General features: G+C 36.3%; 1 protein-coding gene across 9 annotated transcripts in view; it reads left to right on the forward strand.

Annotated features, from left to right (window-relative positions):
- Window positions 1-18,045, forward strand: part of ULK4 (unc-51 like kinase 4) — a 793,903-nt gene that overhangs the window by 187,010 nt on the left and 588,848 nt on the right. For all 9 annotated transcript variants that reach the window (XR_001899874.3, XM_017955554.2, XM_021933668.2 and 6 more), the window contains one exon: window positions 5,308-5,435. Coding sequence is in view for 8 of the 9 variants with exons in the window: in XM_017955554.2 (XP_017811043.2) it covers window positions 5,308-5,435 (128 nt within the window). In the remaining variant the exon portion in view is untranslated. The remainder of the gene's footprint in view (window positions 1-5,307; window positions 5,436-18,045) is intronic.

An 18,045-nucleotide genomic window follows, 5' to 3' on the forward strand; every position in this document is an offset into this window, starting at 1 on the left:
AGGATGGTTGAGGCATATATGATAGGTATATATTGAACATTTTAATGAAACTGCCAAACTGTTTTCCAGGATTCCTGTACCATTTCTGCATTCCCACTAGCAATGTTTGAAAAACTTCAGTTGCTCTACATACTCACCATTTTTCATGTTAGTCATTCTAATAAGTTCATTGTTGTATCAGTATGATTTTAATTTGCACTACTGTAATGATTATTATATTGAGCATCCTTGCATCTATTCGACAGATACATATTTTCTTTGGTGAAACGTCTGTTTAAATATTTTGTTCATTAACATTTTTTTTCTTAATTTTGAGTTTGGAGAGTTCTTTATATATTCTGGGTACAAATATTTTCTCTGAGTATGTGGCATGTCTTTTCTTACAGTGTCCTTCACGGGAGAAATTTTCGTTTTGATGAAGTTGACTTATATTCAGTTGTATAATACATTTTGGGTTAATTTCTGCATATGGAGTGAGGAATGAGTTTAAGTTAACATTTTTGCTTGTGGATGTTCAGTTGTTCCAGCATCATTTGGTCATATGATTAGCCTTTTTCCAATGTTGCTTTTGCACCTTTATCATAAACTGATGGACTATATTTCTAAACTCTAGTTTGTTTCCTTGTTCTATGTGTCTATCATTTTGTCAATACTACATTGTTTTGATTACCATAGTTTTTTGTATGTCTTAAAATTATTGTACGATTCTTGCATATCCTCCCAAAATTGTTTTGCATATTCTAGTTTTTATTTTACCTTTCCATAGAAATTTTCAACTCAGTTTATAGCCACAAAATACCCTGTTGGCATTTTGACTGAAGTTGCATTAAGTCTATCGGTAAATTTGGGGAGAATTGATGACTAACTTGAGTCTTACTACATGAACATGGAATGTCTTTTCATTATTTATAGGTTTGAAAAGTTTTCTTTCATCACGATTTTAGAATTTTTAATGTACAGATTCTGTAGATGTTTTGTTAGGGTGAAAGCAATACTTCTTTGTTGTTGTTGTGGTTGGAGCTATTGAAAAGTGGTACTTTAAAAAGGATTTATTTTCCAGTTGTTCATTATTGGTATATTGAAATATACTAGATCTTGCTAAACTCATAAGTTATAGAAGCTTTTTTTGGTAAATTCCTTGGGATTTTCTACATAGGTAATCATGTCATCTGCAAATATTTCTTTCATTGAAATCTAAATGTCTTTTATTTATTTTTCTTCTTATGCTGGCCACAGCTTTCAGTAAAATACTGAATCATGGGTGATGAGAGTGGACATCTTTGCTTTCTTCTCAGTTTCTGGGGAAACACGTAGTCTTTCATCATTATGATGTTAACTGTAGGTTTTTTTTCTACTTGCCTTTTTTCACATTGAGGAGGTCTCTTTTATTCCTAGGTTGCTGAGAGTTTTTATCATGAATGGATGTTGAATTTTATTAATTTTTTTATTAGTAATTCATTGTTATGTGATATTTCTTGTTTCATCAATTAATTATGATGAATTACACTTACTGTTTTTCAAATGTTGAATCAGCTTTGGATTCCTGGGATAAACCTCACCTGGTCATCATGTTTTATTCCTTTAATATATACTGGATCAACGTGCTTATATTTTGTTGAGGAGTTTTTGCATCTGTGTTCCTAAGGTATACTGTCTATACCTCCTTGTCTTGTATAACTAAGTGACTTGGACCTTTTTGATGTCTATAAATGCTTATTTAATGATGGTTCCTTCAAATTGAGCTGGTACAGTACAGTTTACCTCTCCCTCAATTTTATTTTGTTTTGTTTTTTGTTTTGGTTAAGTGGTATCTTAGTATGTTTGGGCTGCTGTAACAAGGTACCTTAGACCAGGTAATTTATAAATAATGGAAATGTATTGCTCACCGTTCTGGAGGCTGGGGAGTCCAAGATCAAGGCACTAGCAGATTTGGTGTCTAGTGTGGGCCCATTTGTCATAGATAGTGTCTTCTTTGTTTCCTTACATGTTGGAAGGGGTAAATAAACTCAGGTCTCTTTTATAAGGGTACTAACTTCATTCATGAGGGTGTAGTCCTTATGACCTAATTACCTCCCAAAGGCTCCACGTTTTAACACTGTTACATTGGGGATTAAGTTTAATATATGAATGGGGGCAGGAAAAAACATTCAGACCATAGCAGGTAAAATCAGAGTTTTGGCTGGACACGGCTCACGCCTGTAATTCCAGCACTTTGGGAGGCCAAGGCAGGCAGATCATGTGGTCAGGAGATCGAGACCATCCTGGCTAACACGGTGAAAATCCTTCTCTACTAAAAATACAAAAAATTAACTGGGCATGGTGGCACACGCCTGTAGTCCCAGCCACTCAGGAGGCTGAGGCAGGAGAATTGCTTGAACCCGGGAAGTGGAGGTTGCAGTGAGCCAAGACTGCGCCACTGCACTCCAACCTGGGCAACAGAGTGAGACTCTGTCTCCAAAAAAGAAAAAAAAAAGAGTTTTTATCAGCTGAAATGTTTTTTGTTTTCATTTTTTATTGTCTTTATATGAAATAGGTTTATATGGATAGCTTTATATGAAACTTGCCTCCTATGTTCTGTATTTTTTGAAATACCTTAAATTATCCTTGGTTGATGTGATATTCCACATGGAAGAGATCAGAGGTTTCAGTTGTTTCTAGTACTCTTACTTTCTTAGTCCTTTAGTTCTTTTCTTAGTTATTGATATTTATATATCAAGAAAATCACCTTTATTAAAAAAATGTACTGCAAATATTTTCTCTAATTCATGTGGTTTTTTTCTTTATAGCGTTTCATTTCTATGTGGCATTTAACATTTTTTAATTTACATTTCTCACACTTATTTTATTCTTTCTAATAAATTATTTACGAACATTTTCCCCAGTCTGAGATTGAAATATGTATGTATGTATGTATATATGTTTGTATGCCTACCTCCCGTGGCCTCTTCTAGATCTTTGAATCATTTTGTGTTTATTTTTTAAATCTTAGATTTGTTTGGTGTTTATTTTGAAGTAGGACATGAGACAGGCTCCAACATGCATATGTACTCGGTCTGTTAATTTTGTGTAGATCAATATCTAGTGAACCTTTCTTTGTTTACATCACTTTGTGTTTCAAATTACATTCAGGTGCTTCAGATAGTCTGTCAGTTTCTTCTCCTGAGTTCTCTCTGGGGGCCTTGGACCAGCTTCTGTACAGGTAGGCTGCCTTCTGTCTGGTGAAGGCTGTCACCTTGGAATAATCCTGAGATTCCCTTTGCCACTTTCCTTTGTTCAATATTCTCATCTTCCTTTTTTTTAAATTTCCTCGTTGTGAATGTTGAGGGTATTCAGTGGAGTTGATGGTATGATACATGATTTTGGAAAGATAACGAAAAGCCAGACCATGAAGAGCCTCATATGTCATAATGAGTTTTAGCTTCTTTTTAATGGTTGTGTAACTATTGAGAATATTTTATAGGTGAGTTACATTTGCTTTTATAGAGGGTCCACTGTGGCTAAAATTTATAGAGTAGATGGAATAAAGGAAAATTAAATAAAGCCTGTTGTAGTAATTCAGGAAAGATATAATGGTGCATAGAAATAAGACAGCCATATTAGGGGTGTCATTTTCACAGAGCTTGGGGTTAATTGGGCTTGAAAGAAAGGAAAGAAGAAGGGTCAAGGATAGTACTGAGACTTCTGAGTTTGGCTAGTATATTGGTCCTCAGGCACTGAGTTTAATTTTGGACATACAGTGTAAATGATTGCAATAGATCCTTTGCCTACATTCAACAAATGTTAACATTTTACTATGTTTACTTTATAATTTATCTTTCTCTGTCTTTATCTCTTTCACTCTGTGTGCACGGATGTGTGAGTGTGTGTGTGTTTTCTGACCCACTTGAGAAGTTTGTGGACGTGATGCTTTTCTAATTCTAATTACTTCACTGAAACAAGCCGTGAATTTCAAAATCAGGAAATTAACATTGATTCAGTGTTGTTAGCTAATCTACAGACCTTACAGAACTTCCAGATCTTGAATTGCAATCAGTTATCATGTCTTTTTAATCTCTTATAATCTGGAAGAGTTTTTCAGTCTATAATTGCTGGAAATTTGAATGGCTTTGGAATTATGTATGTATATGTTGGGGGTTGTGTTGACAGAGGAAACGGACTTGTGATTGTGGTCCTTAGACCACAGAGTATAAATTAGAATCAGGAATGGACTCTGGGGATGGATTTTCTACTGTCTAGTTGCTGCAAAGGTAGAAAACAGATCTTCTACTCAAGGATGACTGCATTGATTTGTTTTTTACCTGAGATAAATACTTTGGCTTTGATAATTCGGTTCAGGAACTAGGTGAGACTGATGCTTAGATATGTTTTTATCCTTAAGTAGCATAGAATTTACATGGCGTATACATGACTATGTAAATTATTCCTACCTGGAAACATAGCACCAAATAGAAAAGGATTGGAGTGTGGCCAAAAAAAAAAAAAAAAAAAAAAAAAAAAAATTGAGCTTCTTAAATCTGTCTTGGACACACAGTGTTACTGTTAGGTGCTGGCACCTCTTAAGCTCTCTTGGGAACTTATATATTCCTGTTCTCTGTAGCCATCTTGCTGATATTATGATTCTGTATTTCTGACTACTTACATTCATTAACCATGTATGTGCGTGTGTGTCTGTGTTCTGTTTGCATATTTATAGAAATTATTTATAGTCTGTCTTTTAAAAGGGAAAGTAGCACTATTCCTTGTCAATACTTAGTCCTTTGTGTTGAGTTATACCTTTAATTAAAGAGTGTTATATGAGTATACGTTTCTTTGTGTCATGTATTGAATATTATCTTTATTTTATGTCTGTTAAGCCCTCGGATGTGTAGACTAGAGATACGATCTCTCTATATGCAGCTCTTCTTGGAGATTTATATCTACATGCAGTTGTGACTGACAGTTGTATTACTTGCTGCCACATTTCCAGTTGTGTGATTGAGTAGTTAACAGGCAGGCTTTGTCATTCAGTTGGCCTGGATTTTATCCAACTCTGAATTTGGGTAAATTGCTTAACTTTTCAATACTCATTTTTTCTCTTTAAAGCGGGGACAATATTGTCAACTTTTTATGACTAATTTTCAGATTTAAATGAGATAGTATTAAAATTTAGTTATGGGATCTAGCACAAATTGAGAATGCGAGAACAGTAGTTGATATTATTTTACTTTCTGCCATCTGCTTGATTATTATAGTCTGTTCACTCTGAGAATTGAGACTGACCTATTTTGTTATGTTCTCTCAAAAAAAAATTTTAAATGTCTTCCACAGGATTTTGTCTCCACAGTTATCCGTTTACTCGACAGCCCCTCAACATACATTAGAGCAAAAGCCTTCCTGGTTCTTCTATATATTTTGATTTATAACCGTGAGATGTTGCTGCTCAGTTGCCAAGCAAGGTAAGATTTTCTCTGATGGTTTCATCAGTAACTTCAATTTAGTGCCTGTTGTATTAGTAGTTGCAGGGTATTTCTTAGTCTCTGTGTATCTGGTATATTTTTTTAAGGGTTTTTCCAGGGGTTTAATATTTCACTTGTAATCTCAGCTTGGAAGTACTGAGGACCCAGAGAAGACCTCTGAAACTATGGCGGGATGAGAAATGCCTTGTGTGTCCTTGATATGGTTTGGCTCTCTGTCCCCACCCAAATCTCACCTTGAATTATAATCCCTATAATCCTCATGTGTCAGGAGTGGGACCAAGTGGGGGAAATTGGATCATGGGAGTGGTTTCCCCCATTCTGTTCTTGTGATAATGAGTGAATCTCACCACATCTGATGGTTTTATAAGCATCTGGCATTTCCCATGCTGGCACTCACTACATCCTGCCGGCTGTAAAGAAGGTGCCTGTTTTTCCTTTACCCTCTGCCATCATTGTAAGTTTCCTGAGGCCTCCCCAGCAATGTGAATCAATTAAACCTCTTTCCTTTATAAATTATCAAGTCTCAGATATTTCTTCACAGCAGTGTGAGAATGGGCTAACACAGCCCTAGATCTGAGAACAGTCCAAAGTAGGGTGTTGAGATGGTTCTGGTTTGTACCTTTGGGAGTCAATATTAGACCAGTGGTTTGGTTGTAATTTTCCTTATTGTGAGATTCTGGAATAAGTAGCTGAAGGCTCAGAAGGAGGAGCAGGGAAGGGGATGAGAGTTTATGGACTGGTCCTAGGAAGGACAGGTCTTTCTCCGGGCTTGTAACTCTTTCCTCTAAAAGGAGGAGCTGTTCTAGATGCTCCTCAAGTTCGCTTCATGTTCTGATGCTTTCTGATTAACACCTTCTGAACCATCTGATCTGTGCTATATTGAAGCCCAGAGGAGCCCTGACAATTTGGTTTAATGTGTGTTTCTAGATCCAGGTTTTTACTTGTTCTGGAGTACTGAGCAGAGTCTGGTATTGCTGAGATTGATCTAGATTAGGGGTTGGCATTTTTTTTTTTTTTCCTGTTAACAGTGAGAAAGTAGGCTTTGTAGGTCAAGAGGCAAAATTGGGGTTATGATATACCTACCTATATAACAAACAAGACAACAAATTTCCATGTGTATTTTTGGAGACAGAGTCTTACTCTGTTGCCCAGGCTGGAGTGCAGTGGTGTAATCACGGCTCACTGCAGCCTTGAGCCGCACACCAGGCCCAAGTGATCCTCTCACTTCAGCTTCCAGAGTAGCTGGAACTACAGGTGTATGCCATCATGCCCAGATAATTTTTAAAATATTTTGATAGAGACAGGGTCTCACTGTGTTGTCCAGGCTGGTCTTGAACTCTTGGGCTTGAGTGATCCTCTGCCCACATCTCACATACTTGATGTCAAGGTGTTGGCTGGTGCTGAGATTCTCAGTTGAGGCTCGGAGTCCTCTTCCAGGCTCATTGATTCTTGGCAGAATTCATGTTCTTGCAGTCTTTGGACTGACATCCTCACTTTCTTGCTGCTGTTTGGCTGCGGTTCACTCACAGCTTCAGGAATCTGTCCTTCTTCTTCATTGACATTTACTGCATACCTGTTTACTTTATCTTGGTGGCCAGCAAGATTGCTTCTCATGCCTTGAAAAGCAGAGACTCATCCCCCTCATACTTCGAACATCTTTGACTTCCCTCCTCTGCCATCAATCAGATAAAATGAATTTTAAATGTCTCACTTGATTAGCTTAGGCTCACTCAGATAATCTATATATCTTAAGATTAATGGAATTGGGACTTTAATTATGTCTTCAAACTCACTTCCCAATACAGATGCTCCTTGATTTACAGTGGGGGTTGCATTTCAATAAACCCATCACAAGTTGAAAATATCATGTCAAAAATGCAATACATCTAATCTACTGAACATCATAGCTTAGCCCAGCCTACCTTAAATGTGCTCAGAACACTTATATTGGCCTGTAGTTGGGCAAAATCATCTAATGCAAAGCCTATTTATTTTTTATTTTTTCAATATGGAGTCTCGCTTTGTCGTGCAGGCTGGAGTACAGTGGTGTGATCTCGGCTCACTGCAGTCTCTGTCTCCCAGGTTCAAGTGATTCTCCTGCCTCAGCCTCCTGAGTAGCTGGGATTACAGATGCGCGCTGCCACGCCTGACTAATTTTTGTATTTTTAGTAGGGATGGGGTTTCACCATGTTGGCCAGGCTGGTCTTGAACTCCTGACCTCAAGTGATCCACCTGCCTTGGCCTCCTAAAGTGCTGGGATTACAGGTGTGAGCCACTGCACACTGCCCACAAAGCCTTTTTTTTTTATAATAAAGTGTAAAATATCTCATGTAATTTATTGAATACCACCCTGAAAGTAAAAGCAGAATAGTTGTATGAGTATTCCATGTATGGTTTCTACTGAATATTGTTTTTGCACCTTCTCAAACTGACATATCGTAAAATTGCAAGTTGAATCATTGTAAGTTGGGTACCAGCTGAAGTATCCCGATTAGTATTTGAATAGCCAGGATGGTGGGGCTTTGGGGGCAGGGGGATCTTTAGCATTCTGCCAACCATCACCATCCCCAGAATGGAGGGCTACACAGCTGTGGAAAGGCACAAGGAAGATGTCTGTACACAGCCATGGATCATCTACAAGATGTTATTATCCTGATGAAAGTCAGATGTAGAATAGTATTCGTAGCATACTGTTAATACCTTTTGTCTAAGAAAGGGGGTGAAAACAGAGAATATATGTGCCTTTACTAATATTTTACAAAAGACAGAATGGAAAGTTAAATAAATTACAGGAGTGACAATTTACAGGATTAGGAAGAGAATAAGGAAGGTGCAGGGGCAGGAATGAGCTATGCTTCTCTGAATGTACCTGCTTTATGGTCTAGACTTAAGAAACATGTAAATGTTTTATATAATGTTAAAAATAAAAATGAGAAAAGTAAAGTGGTCTTGAAAAATTGAAAACAATCTGTGTGTCAAGTTTGTGGTATGATTCCCCAGGGAAGAGAGATTTAAAGCGAGTGCTTTTAAATCACGGTATTATGGCAGAATATTTCTATCGTAATATATTTTAGTGACCAAAATCCCATTAAGAAACCTTAAACTGCATTCAGTGTTCTTGTCGTCAGTGTTCATATATGTATTGCCATTTGAAACTATTACATATATATAGATGGTGTGTGTGTGTCTGTTTGTGTGTGTGTATATATATGCTCTCTTCGGTGTGTGTGTATATATATGGTCTCTATATATGGTGTGTGTCTATGTGTGTGTATATGTATGTGACCTCTCTATATATGGTATATATATGTCTCTATGGTGTGTGTGTTTGTGTGTGTGTGTGTGTGTGTGTGTATATATAGTCTCTATATATATGGTAAGAGAAAACTAATAATTATGCTAATTCCAGTAATAACCAATATTATCAGTGTAAAATGTACAATTATAAAAATATAAGTAAAATTATCTCATCCTTAATTTGACTCTAAAGTGTTAGCATAAACTCATTTATTTTTCTGTCTTTTTAAAGAAATTATATATTTCATAGTTTTATCTACTTGTGTTAGTTTGCTCAGGCTGTCATAACAGTACCACAGATTGGGCAACTTAAACCACATACATTTATTTTCTCACAGTTTCATCAGCTACAGATCCAAGATCAAGGTGCCAGCAGGTTTGGTTTCTGGTGAGGTCTTTCTTCTTGGCTTACATAGAGGGCTGCCTTCTTCCTGTGTCCTCACACGGCCTTTGCTTTGTGTTTGCGCACTCATGGTGTCTTTTCCCCTTTAAGTACACCATTGCTGCTGGATCAGGCGCCCCCCCCCCAGCGTGACCTCATTTATCCTTAATTACCCCCTTAAATCTCCAAATACAGCCCTATCTCCAAACACACACGTCTTCAAATATAGTCACATTGAGGGTTAGGGCTTCAGCATATGAATTTTGGAGGGAACAGAATTCAGTTTATAACACTGAATTCAAGTTTTAATTCCTAAATACCATTTTCAACTCAAATCACGGCCTCTTGTATAAATAGGTTCCAAGTCCCTGGCACAGCTTTGCATTTAGACCAGAAATGAACAAATTGAGGCTGGGGCATGTCAGTCCTGAAAGCGAGGAATTTATCAGAGACTTCTAAGGTCATGTTAAAAGGAATGCAGGAGCCAATGTGAAGGAGCCTCTACTGGCCAAAGATGGAATTTCAAGAGTTCTTTATATATTTTAGATATGAGTCCACTGTTAGATATATGGTTTGCAAATTTTTTCTCTTCGTGTGTAACTTGTCATCTTATCTTAACAGGATATTTTACAGAACCAAAGTTTTGAATTTTAATGGGTTCACTTTATCAATTTTTCCTTTAGTGGTTTGTATTTTTGATGTCAAGAGTAAGAACTCTGTCTAGATCCCAAAGATTTTCTCCCATGTTTTAAAAAATATTTTTTATGATTATACGCTTTACATTTAAGTTTGTGATCCATTTTGAGTTAATTTCCATATAAAGTATAAAGCTTAGTTAGAGATTTTCTTTTGGTTTTGGTTTTGGTTTTTGCCTGTGGATATTTAATTGCTCTGGTGTTATTTGTTAAAAGGGCTATCTTTCCTGCATTGAATTGCTTTTGTACATCGTCAGACATCATTTGGGCGTATTTGTATGGGGCTGCTTCTGGGTTCTCTAAACTTTTCAATTGATCTGTGTGTCTGTCCCTTTATCAATACAACATTGTCTTGATTACTGTAATTAAGATTACTTGATCATCATAAGGCTTAATATTGGACAGAGTGATCTCCTCTTTTTATTCTTCTTTGTCAAGATTGTTTTAGCTGTTCTGGGACCTATATGCTTTTCCATATAAGCTTTGAAATGAGCTTGTTTATATTTGCCAAAACCTTACTGGGCTATCATTAAACTAATGCATCAATACAAGGATAGTTGAATATTTACTCTATGGTCTGCTGATCCTTGAATGTGATGTCTCTATTTATTTAGTTTTTTTTTTTTTTTTTAAACCTTCTTTCATTAGCATTCTATAATTTCAGCATGTTTTGTTAAGTACATATGTAGTATTTCTTTTTGGAGGGGAGCAATTGTAAATGGTATTGCATCATTAATTTCAGTTTCCACATTTAATTCATGTGTTTGTTGATTTTATGTTCTACAACCTTACTAAACTCACTTATCAGTTCTAGGTTTTTTTTTTCTCGTTCCTTCTCTCCCTCCCTCCTTCCTTCCCCTCCCTCCCTCCCTCCCTCCCTTCCTTCCTCTTTCTTTTCTTTCTGATTCCAGGAGATTTTCTATATAGCCAATCATGTCATCTGTAAATGCGGACAGTTTTATTTTTTTCTCTCTTGTTTGTGTGCCCTTTATTTTTATTGCCTTATTATAGTATTTAGAATTTCCAGTACTATGTTGAATAAGAGTGGTGAGAGCAGATGTTCTTGCCTTGTTTCTGGCTTTGTAGGGAAGACAGTTTTAGGCCTCCACTGTTAAGTATGAAGTTACTCTAGATTTTTTGTAGATATTCTTTATCAGTGGAGGAAGGTCACTCTCATTCTTATTCTTTTTTTTTTTTTTTTTTGAGACGGAGTCTCGCTCTGTAGCCCAGGCTGGAGTGCAGTGGCCGGATCTCAGCTCACTGCAAGCTCCGCCTCCCGGGTCCACGCTATTCTCCTGCCTCAGCCTCCCAAGTAGCTGGGACTACAGGTGCCCGCCACCTCGCCCGGCTAGTTTTTTTTTGTATTTTTTAGTAGAGACAGGGTTTCACCATGTTAGCCAGTATGGTCTCCATCTCCTGACCTCGTGATCCACCCGTCTCGGAGTCCCAAATTGCTGGGATTACAGGCTTGAGCCACCGTGCCCGGCCCCCATTCTTATTCTTTATCTCCAATTTTCTTAGAGCTTTTTTTCTCTCATCATGAATGGGTGTTGGATTTTGTCAAATGCTTTTTCTCTATCAATTAATATAACAATGTGATTTTTTTTAGCTGTTTCTATACTATATTACATTAATTGTTTTTCAGATTCTACAGCAATTGCATACCTAGAGTAATCTCATGTGGTCACAGTGTGTTAATTCTTTTATATTTTGCTGGTTTTGATTTGCTAATATTTTGTTGAGGATTTTTACTTTTAAGTTCATGAGAGATACTGGGTTATAGTTTGCTTGCTTGCTTTCTCCCTCCTTCCATTCTTTCCTCTTAGTATTACTATAATACTAGCCTCATAAAATGAATTGTGATGTATGCCCTCTGTTTCTGTTTTCTGGAAGAGACTGTATGAAATTTGTTAATTTTTCTTTAAATTTTTTGTGGAATTCTCTAGCGAATCCATTGGGGCCTGCAGATTTATCTTCAGGAACTTTTAAATTACAAATTCAATTTCTTTAAATTGCAAGACCGTGCATATTTTAACATTTTACTAGGTCGAGTTTTGGTAGTTTATGGGTTTTGAGAAATTAGTCCATTTTTTCTAAATTATTGTGTTATTAAATATACTTTTTTTCTAGTATTCCATTTTATCTTTTTACTAAAGTATTTGTAGTGATATCCCTTTTCATTCCTGATATAGATGATGTGTACCTCTTCTGTTTTTATTTTTATCAGTTTTGCTAGAGATTTATTAATTATCATGGTTTTTTTTTGTGACCAGCTTTTTGTCTTCTCTATCATTTTTCTGTTTTCAGTTCATTCTCTGATTTTTATTATATTTTCCTTCTGCTTGCTTTGTTTTGCTCTTTTTCTGCTTTCTGAAAGCAGAAACAGATTATTGATTTGAAACCTTTTCTCTTTGTAAAAGGTCTCATGTAGCATTTAGTCCTATAACTCTCTTTCTCAAATGCTTTTATAGCATTTGCATAGATTCGGATTTTTTTAAAAAAAATTATGTTGTTTAATGTATCTTTTTAATTTCCTTTGAAACTTCCTCATTGATCCATGTATTATTTAGAGATGTCTTGTTTAATTTCCACATATTTAGAGGTTTTTCTGTTGTCATTATGTTATTGATATATAACTTGATTTTATTATGGTCAGAGAACACACTTTCTGTGATTTCAGTCTTTTTAAATTTGTTGAGGTTTGTCTTGTAGTTTAATGTATGCTCTATTTTGGTGAATGGTACAGGGTGCTTGAAAAGCATGTACATTCTGCTTCTTTTTGGTGGGGATGTTCTTTATATGTCAATTAGATTTCTTTCATTGTGTTGTTTAGATATTCTCTATTCTTACTGTTTTTCTTTCTAGTATTTCTATCAATTTCTGAAAGTAGGGTGTTGGAGTCTGCAGTTATAATTGTGGCTTTGTCTGTTACTCTTTTCAGCTCTAGCAATTTTTGCTTCCTGTATTTGGAGGCCTCATTGTTTGCTGCATACTTACTTAGGGTATTATGTTTTCTTGTGTACAGATGCTTTTATCATTATGTAAGTCCATCTTTGTTTCTAATGCTTTTCTCTGAAGTTTACTTCATTTGCTATTGATACAGCCACTCCTGCCTTTATTTTAAATTAATGTTTGCATTTTATACCTGCTTTCATTTTTTTTTTACTTTAAACTTATCTATGTCATTGCATATAAGGCAAGTTTCTTATAGACAGCACATTGTTGGGTCATAATTTTGTATCACCTCTGCCGTTTCTGCCTTTTAGTTGGTATATTTGGACCATTTACATTTACATTTACATTTAAGGTGATTACTGTTATGTCAAGGTTTAAGTCTGACATTTTATTCTTTATTTTGTTTCTCTTTACTTAGCTTCCTTTGGGTTATCTGAACATTTGGGATTCTTTGATTTATTTATAGCACTGTTGAGTATATCACCTTGCATAGTTTCCTTAGTGGTTGCTCTAGTTGTTGCAATATACATACATAACTTATAATAGCCTCTTAGTCATAATATGTTATTACTGTGAATGAAGAGTAAACACCTAGTTTCCTTTTATTTTCCATACTTCCCCTTTACTATCCCTGCTTTTAAAATATAATTGTCTTGGCCAGACACGGTGCCTGGCCAACATGGTGAAACCCCTTCTCTACTAAAAATACAAAGATTAGCTATGCGTGGTTGTGGGCGCCTGTAGTCCCAGCTACTTGGGAGGCTGAGGCAGGAGAGTTGCTTGAACCTGGGAGGTGGAGGTTGCAGTGAGCCAAGATTGTGCCACTACACTCCAGCCTGGGCAACAAGCAAGATTACTTCTCAAAAAAAGAAAAAAAGATTGTCTTAAGGAAGTTCTCTCTGCATGCATTGAGCAGTTTATCAGATGGTGTTACATTTTTTGCTTTTAATCATCAAATATTTAAGAAATTTATTAGAAGTAAATTAGACTGTTACATCTACCTCTAATTTACCCATTCTGATGTTCTTCTTTTTTTATATTCTTAGCCTTCTATTATCACTTCTTTAGGAGTAGAGAACTTTCTTTAGACATTTTTTTTAGGGTATGTTTGCTGTTGAAAAAAAATGGTTACTTTTTCTTTGAGAAATCTTATTCCCACTTTATGCCTGAAGATTACTGCATTTAGAACTTGTAGTTGACAGTTTTTTTTTCTTTTCAATCTTTAAAATTTTTCTACTTTCTTCTGTCCCCTATGGTTTCATATCATGGTTTCAAATCTGTTATTTCCGTTAGTATTCCTTTATAAGTAATGTGTTTTTTCTCTATTTTGAAGATATTTTCTTTGCCTTTAGGATTTAGAAGTTTAATTGTGATATATCTTTGGTGTGGATTATTTGGTTTAATCCTATTTGGAGTCTGATCACCTTCTTGAATATATAGATTTATGTCGTCTGCTGAATTTGGATATTTTTCAGGCATGATTTCTTTGAATACTTGTTCAGTTCCATTTTCTCTCTCTTCCCCTTTTTGGGACTTTGATGATACGGATATAAGGTATTTTGTTATTCTCCTACTGATCCCTGAGACTCTATTTTTTTCTTTTGTCTATTTTCTCTGTTTTTCAGATTTCATAAGTTTAATTTATTTGTATTCATGTCCACTGATTCTGCTCTCTGTCTACACTCTGCTATTGAGCTTATCCAGTGAGGTTTTCATTTCGGTTATTGTATTTTTTTCAGTTCTATATTGTACATTGGTTCTTTTTTATAACCTTTTTCCTCATCTGAGATTTTAAACAATTTCATTAGTTTTAAGAGAATTTACAATGCTTTTGGAAAAGTTTTTAAGATAGCTGCTTTGAAATCTTTGTTAGATCATTCTAGCATCTGATTCATACTACTATAGTATGTGTTGACGGTCTTTTTTGATTCATGCGATTTTCCACTCATTTTTATGAGTGATTTTAGATCACATCCTGGACATTTTGCCTAGGCCTTGAATCCTCAACTTGCTCTGTGTCATTAAGTCTTATTGTTGCTGAGTGTGGGTTTTGTTGCTGGTTGCTGCACCTCACTGACACTAATTTTGTAGGGGAATCAGATCACTGCCTGCTTCTGCTGGTTGGGAATGGAAGATAGCTTCCCAAGCAGACACCTTAATACTGTCACAGCAGGGAAATTAAAGAATGGCCTGCTTCTGTTGGGCAGGGAATGGACGATCAGCTCTCTACTGAGTCTTATAGGCACTACCCCTTCACGGGAATTGGGTGACTGTTGACCGCTTCCACTTGGCAGGGGATGGAATATTAGCTCCCTATTCTGCTTTGCCTATACTTCTCAGTTGGGGAATTGAAGTGGGCCTTCCCTGGGGGTGGGTTAAGGTAGAAGATCAAATTCCCAGGGTCCCACTAAAACTGTGGAGGACTGGGAAGGAAAAGGTTCTATGTGGTTTTCTGTTGGTGTGTTGCCAGAGTAGGACAGGTATTGCCAGAAAGAATTTCTGTTGTTAGGCCATCTTTTTTCATTGGTCCTTTGGCCAGGGAAAACAGGCTTTTCTTAGAGCTTTTTTTAGGGGGCAGTTCTGGGCTGCAGGCTTGTCTAGCACCCTGTTGGGATACATGAGAGGCAATAAAGAAGGGAAGGAGACTTACTGCTATGTTATTCCTCAAGTCCTTCATTCTGTAGCCAGTCCACCTTCTTTCTACCTTTCAGAGTCTTCCTGTACTTGTTTTGATCCTACTCCATCTTGGCAGAACTGGAAATCCAAAGTCGCTTTTAGAGTTGGTGGTATAGTAGTTAGCAGAGCTACTTTTCAAAGTGATTTTTAAATACTGTGCGAGGAAATGTGAGTTGCTGCAGCCTTTTAAAAAGTGATTTAAGTGATTTGGAAACATCTATGACTATTAACAATATACATTGCTTTGATTTTAACAGGCTTGCATCTGATTTAGCCACTAGAAATAAAAGTGTGAATTGTTCAGGATATATGCTTGAGGTTATTCAATGCAGCATTATTTCTAAGTGGTATAATAACTCGAAATATAGTTAATATCCATTGGTATTGAAATGCTTCAGTAAATAATGGTATAGCTGTGATATAAATGATTCATTTGATTAACTTGGAAGGATGTTCATTGTATATAGATAAGTGAAAAAAGGCAAGGGCAGAGTTATATGTTAATTATGAAGTTACGTTTGTAAAGCAAAATGGCAAAACTTCTATTTGCATGTATTTGTATACAGTTTCATTAAAAAATGGATATGGGACTGGGCACGGTGGCTCACACCTGTAATCCCAGCACTTTGGGAGGCCGAGGCGGGCGGATCACGAGGTCAGAAGATCGAGACCATCCTGGCTAACATGGTGAAACCCCGTCTGTACTAAAAATACAAAAAATTAGCCAGGCGTGGTGGCGGGCGCCTGTAGTCCCAGCTACTCGAGAGGCTGAGGCAGGAGAATGGCGTGAACCCGGGAGGCGGAGCTCACAGTGAGCCAAGGTTGCGCCACTGCACTCCAGCCTGGGAAACAGAGTGAGACTCTGTCTCAAAAAAATAATAATTTAAAAAAATGGATATGAAAGAACAATACCAAATTGGTTATCTGAGGAGGATGTGATGGGGAGATTATTTATCTTTACTCATTTGTATTTTTAGGCTGTTACAATAAGCATATTTCACTCCTATAATTAAACATATATATGTATATATAAAATGAAGAAAAACTAAAGGAAATGTTAGCAATGGGTACTAGTTAGTTAAGAAGGGATTAAGGGGATCCTTGAGGAAGTGAAAATTCACATCTTTTTAGACTTTTAGATTAAATGTAGTAATATAAATTATTGTCAGAAATGAATAGGCAGCTGGTGCAGACTACGGAAAATAGTAGCTGTTCCTTTGTGCTTTGCAGCCCAGGTATTGTATTCATGTGCATATAAAATGCAAGGTTGAATATAAAGATATGCAAAAGAGAGCCAGCCTTCAGGCTAGAGAGACGTTAAAATTCTCTGTGATGAGTTTATACAGAAAATTGTTCTCCCTTCCTTACTTGTCCCTTGAAACTGCACTAGCAGCTGGAGCCCTTAACAAATCACGGTGCTGCCCATCTGCCTGAGAATGGAAGCCTCATATTCGTAGCCCAGGATGACCTTTGCTCCATTATGCAAATATGTTTTTCTGCATGCCATCATCACCATTGGCCTTTTATGGATTACATTTTACATTTCAGCACATTTTCTATGATGTCAGCTCTGAGATCTATCTAGCATGAGACAGGTGGTGAAATTGAGCTGTCAAGATCAGATAAAAATGATATGATGGCTCACAAATGTCCACCTATTTCTCCAAATAGCTTCATACTCATATTACTATGACAGGCGATAAAATAGGGCCTTATGCATCTCTCAACATGATAATCCTTTTAGAGGATGAATAGTGTTGTAAGTTGATTGTATAGGTTTGCCGTGAGCCTGAAATGTCAGTGGCTCCTGATGGATCAGGTTTTCCTAGAGTTTTTTTTTTTTCCTTCCCCATAATATTGCTAATAATGTGGCAATCAGTGAAATTAAAAAAAAAAAATGCTTTGATTTTAAAAGAAGTATTTTTTAAAGAAATATGTACTCTGGATAATTGGTTAACTGTGTGGAGAAAAATTATTTTCTCTACTTACACCGTACAAAAGCCAATTCCAGATGGATTGAAGAATTATATACCAAAAAGAAACCATAAACAGCTGGAAGAGAATATGTTTAAATATGGGCAAAGAAAGCTTTTCTGAGTAGAAGAGCAATGAAATAAACCATAAAAGGAAATACCGATAGTTTGGCTACATATAAATTAGAAACTTTTATATCCTCCAGAAATCATAAATAAAATTTGTATGCTAACAAAAGCTGTAAAATTTTGCATCATATATAACAGTTAATCTGTGTATTATAAAGAGATTCATAATGATATGAATAGATATTCAGCATCATTAGTAATCAGTGAAATGCAGATTAATATGTTACGAGGAACATTACTTTTTGCTGAGCCCTTGCAGAGCCTTCATCTTTGCCACTTTGCTCCCTTGTACACAGGCCCATTAAGCAAGCCCTGGGTGGCTGGGGAAGGAGTGTTTGTTGCCATTTGGAGAACGTGTCATCTCGTCCACTTGATTATTGAAAGCTTCCTCTGAAGGAGATGCCTAATAGTGAACATGCATGTGCTAATTCTGAGAAGTCTACCCGTATACTTCTTTCTCAGAACAACTTGTCACCAGTTTT

This window comes from Papio anubis, chromosome 2, assembly GCF_008728515.1.
Source record: "Papio anubis isolate 15944 chromosome 2, Panubis1.0, whole genome shotgun sequence".
Taxonomy (NCBI): Eukaryota; Metazoa; Chordata; class Mammalia; order Primates; family Cercopithecidae; genus Papio; species Papio anubis.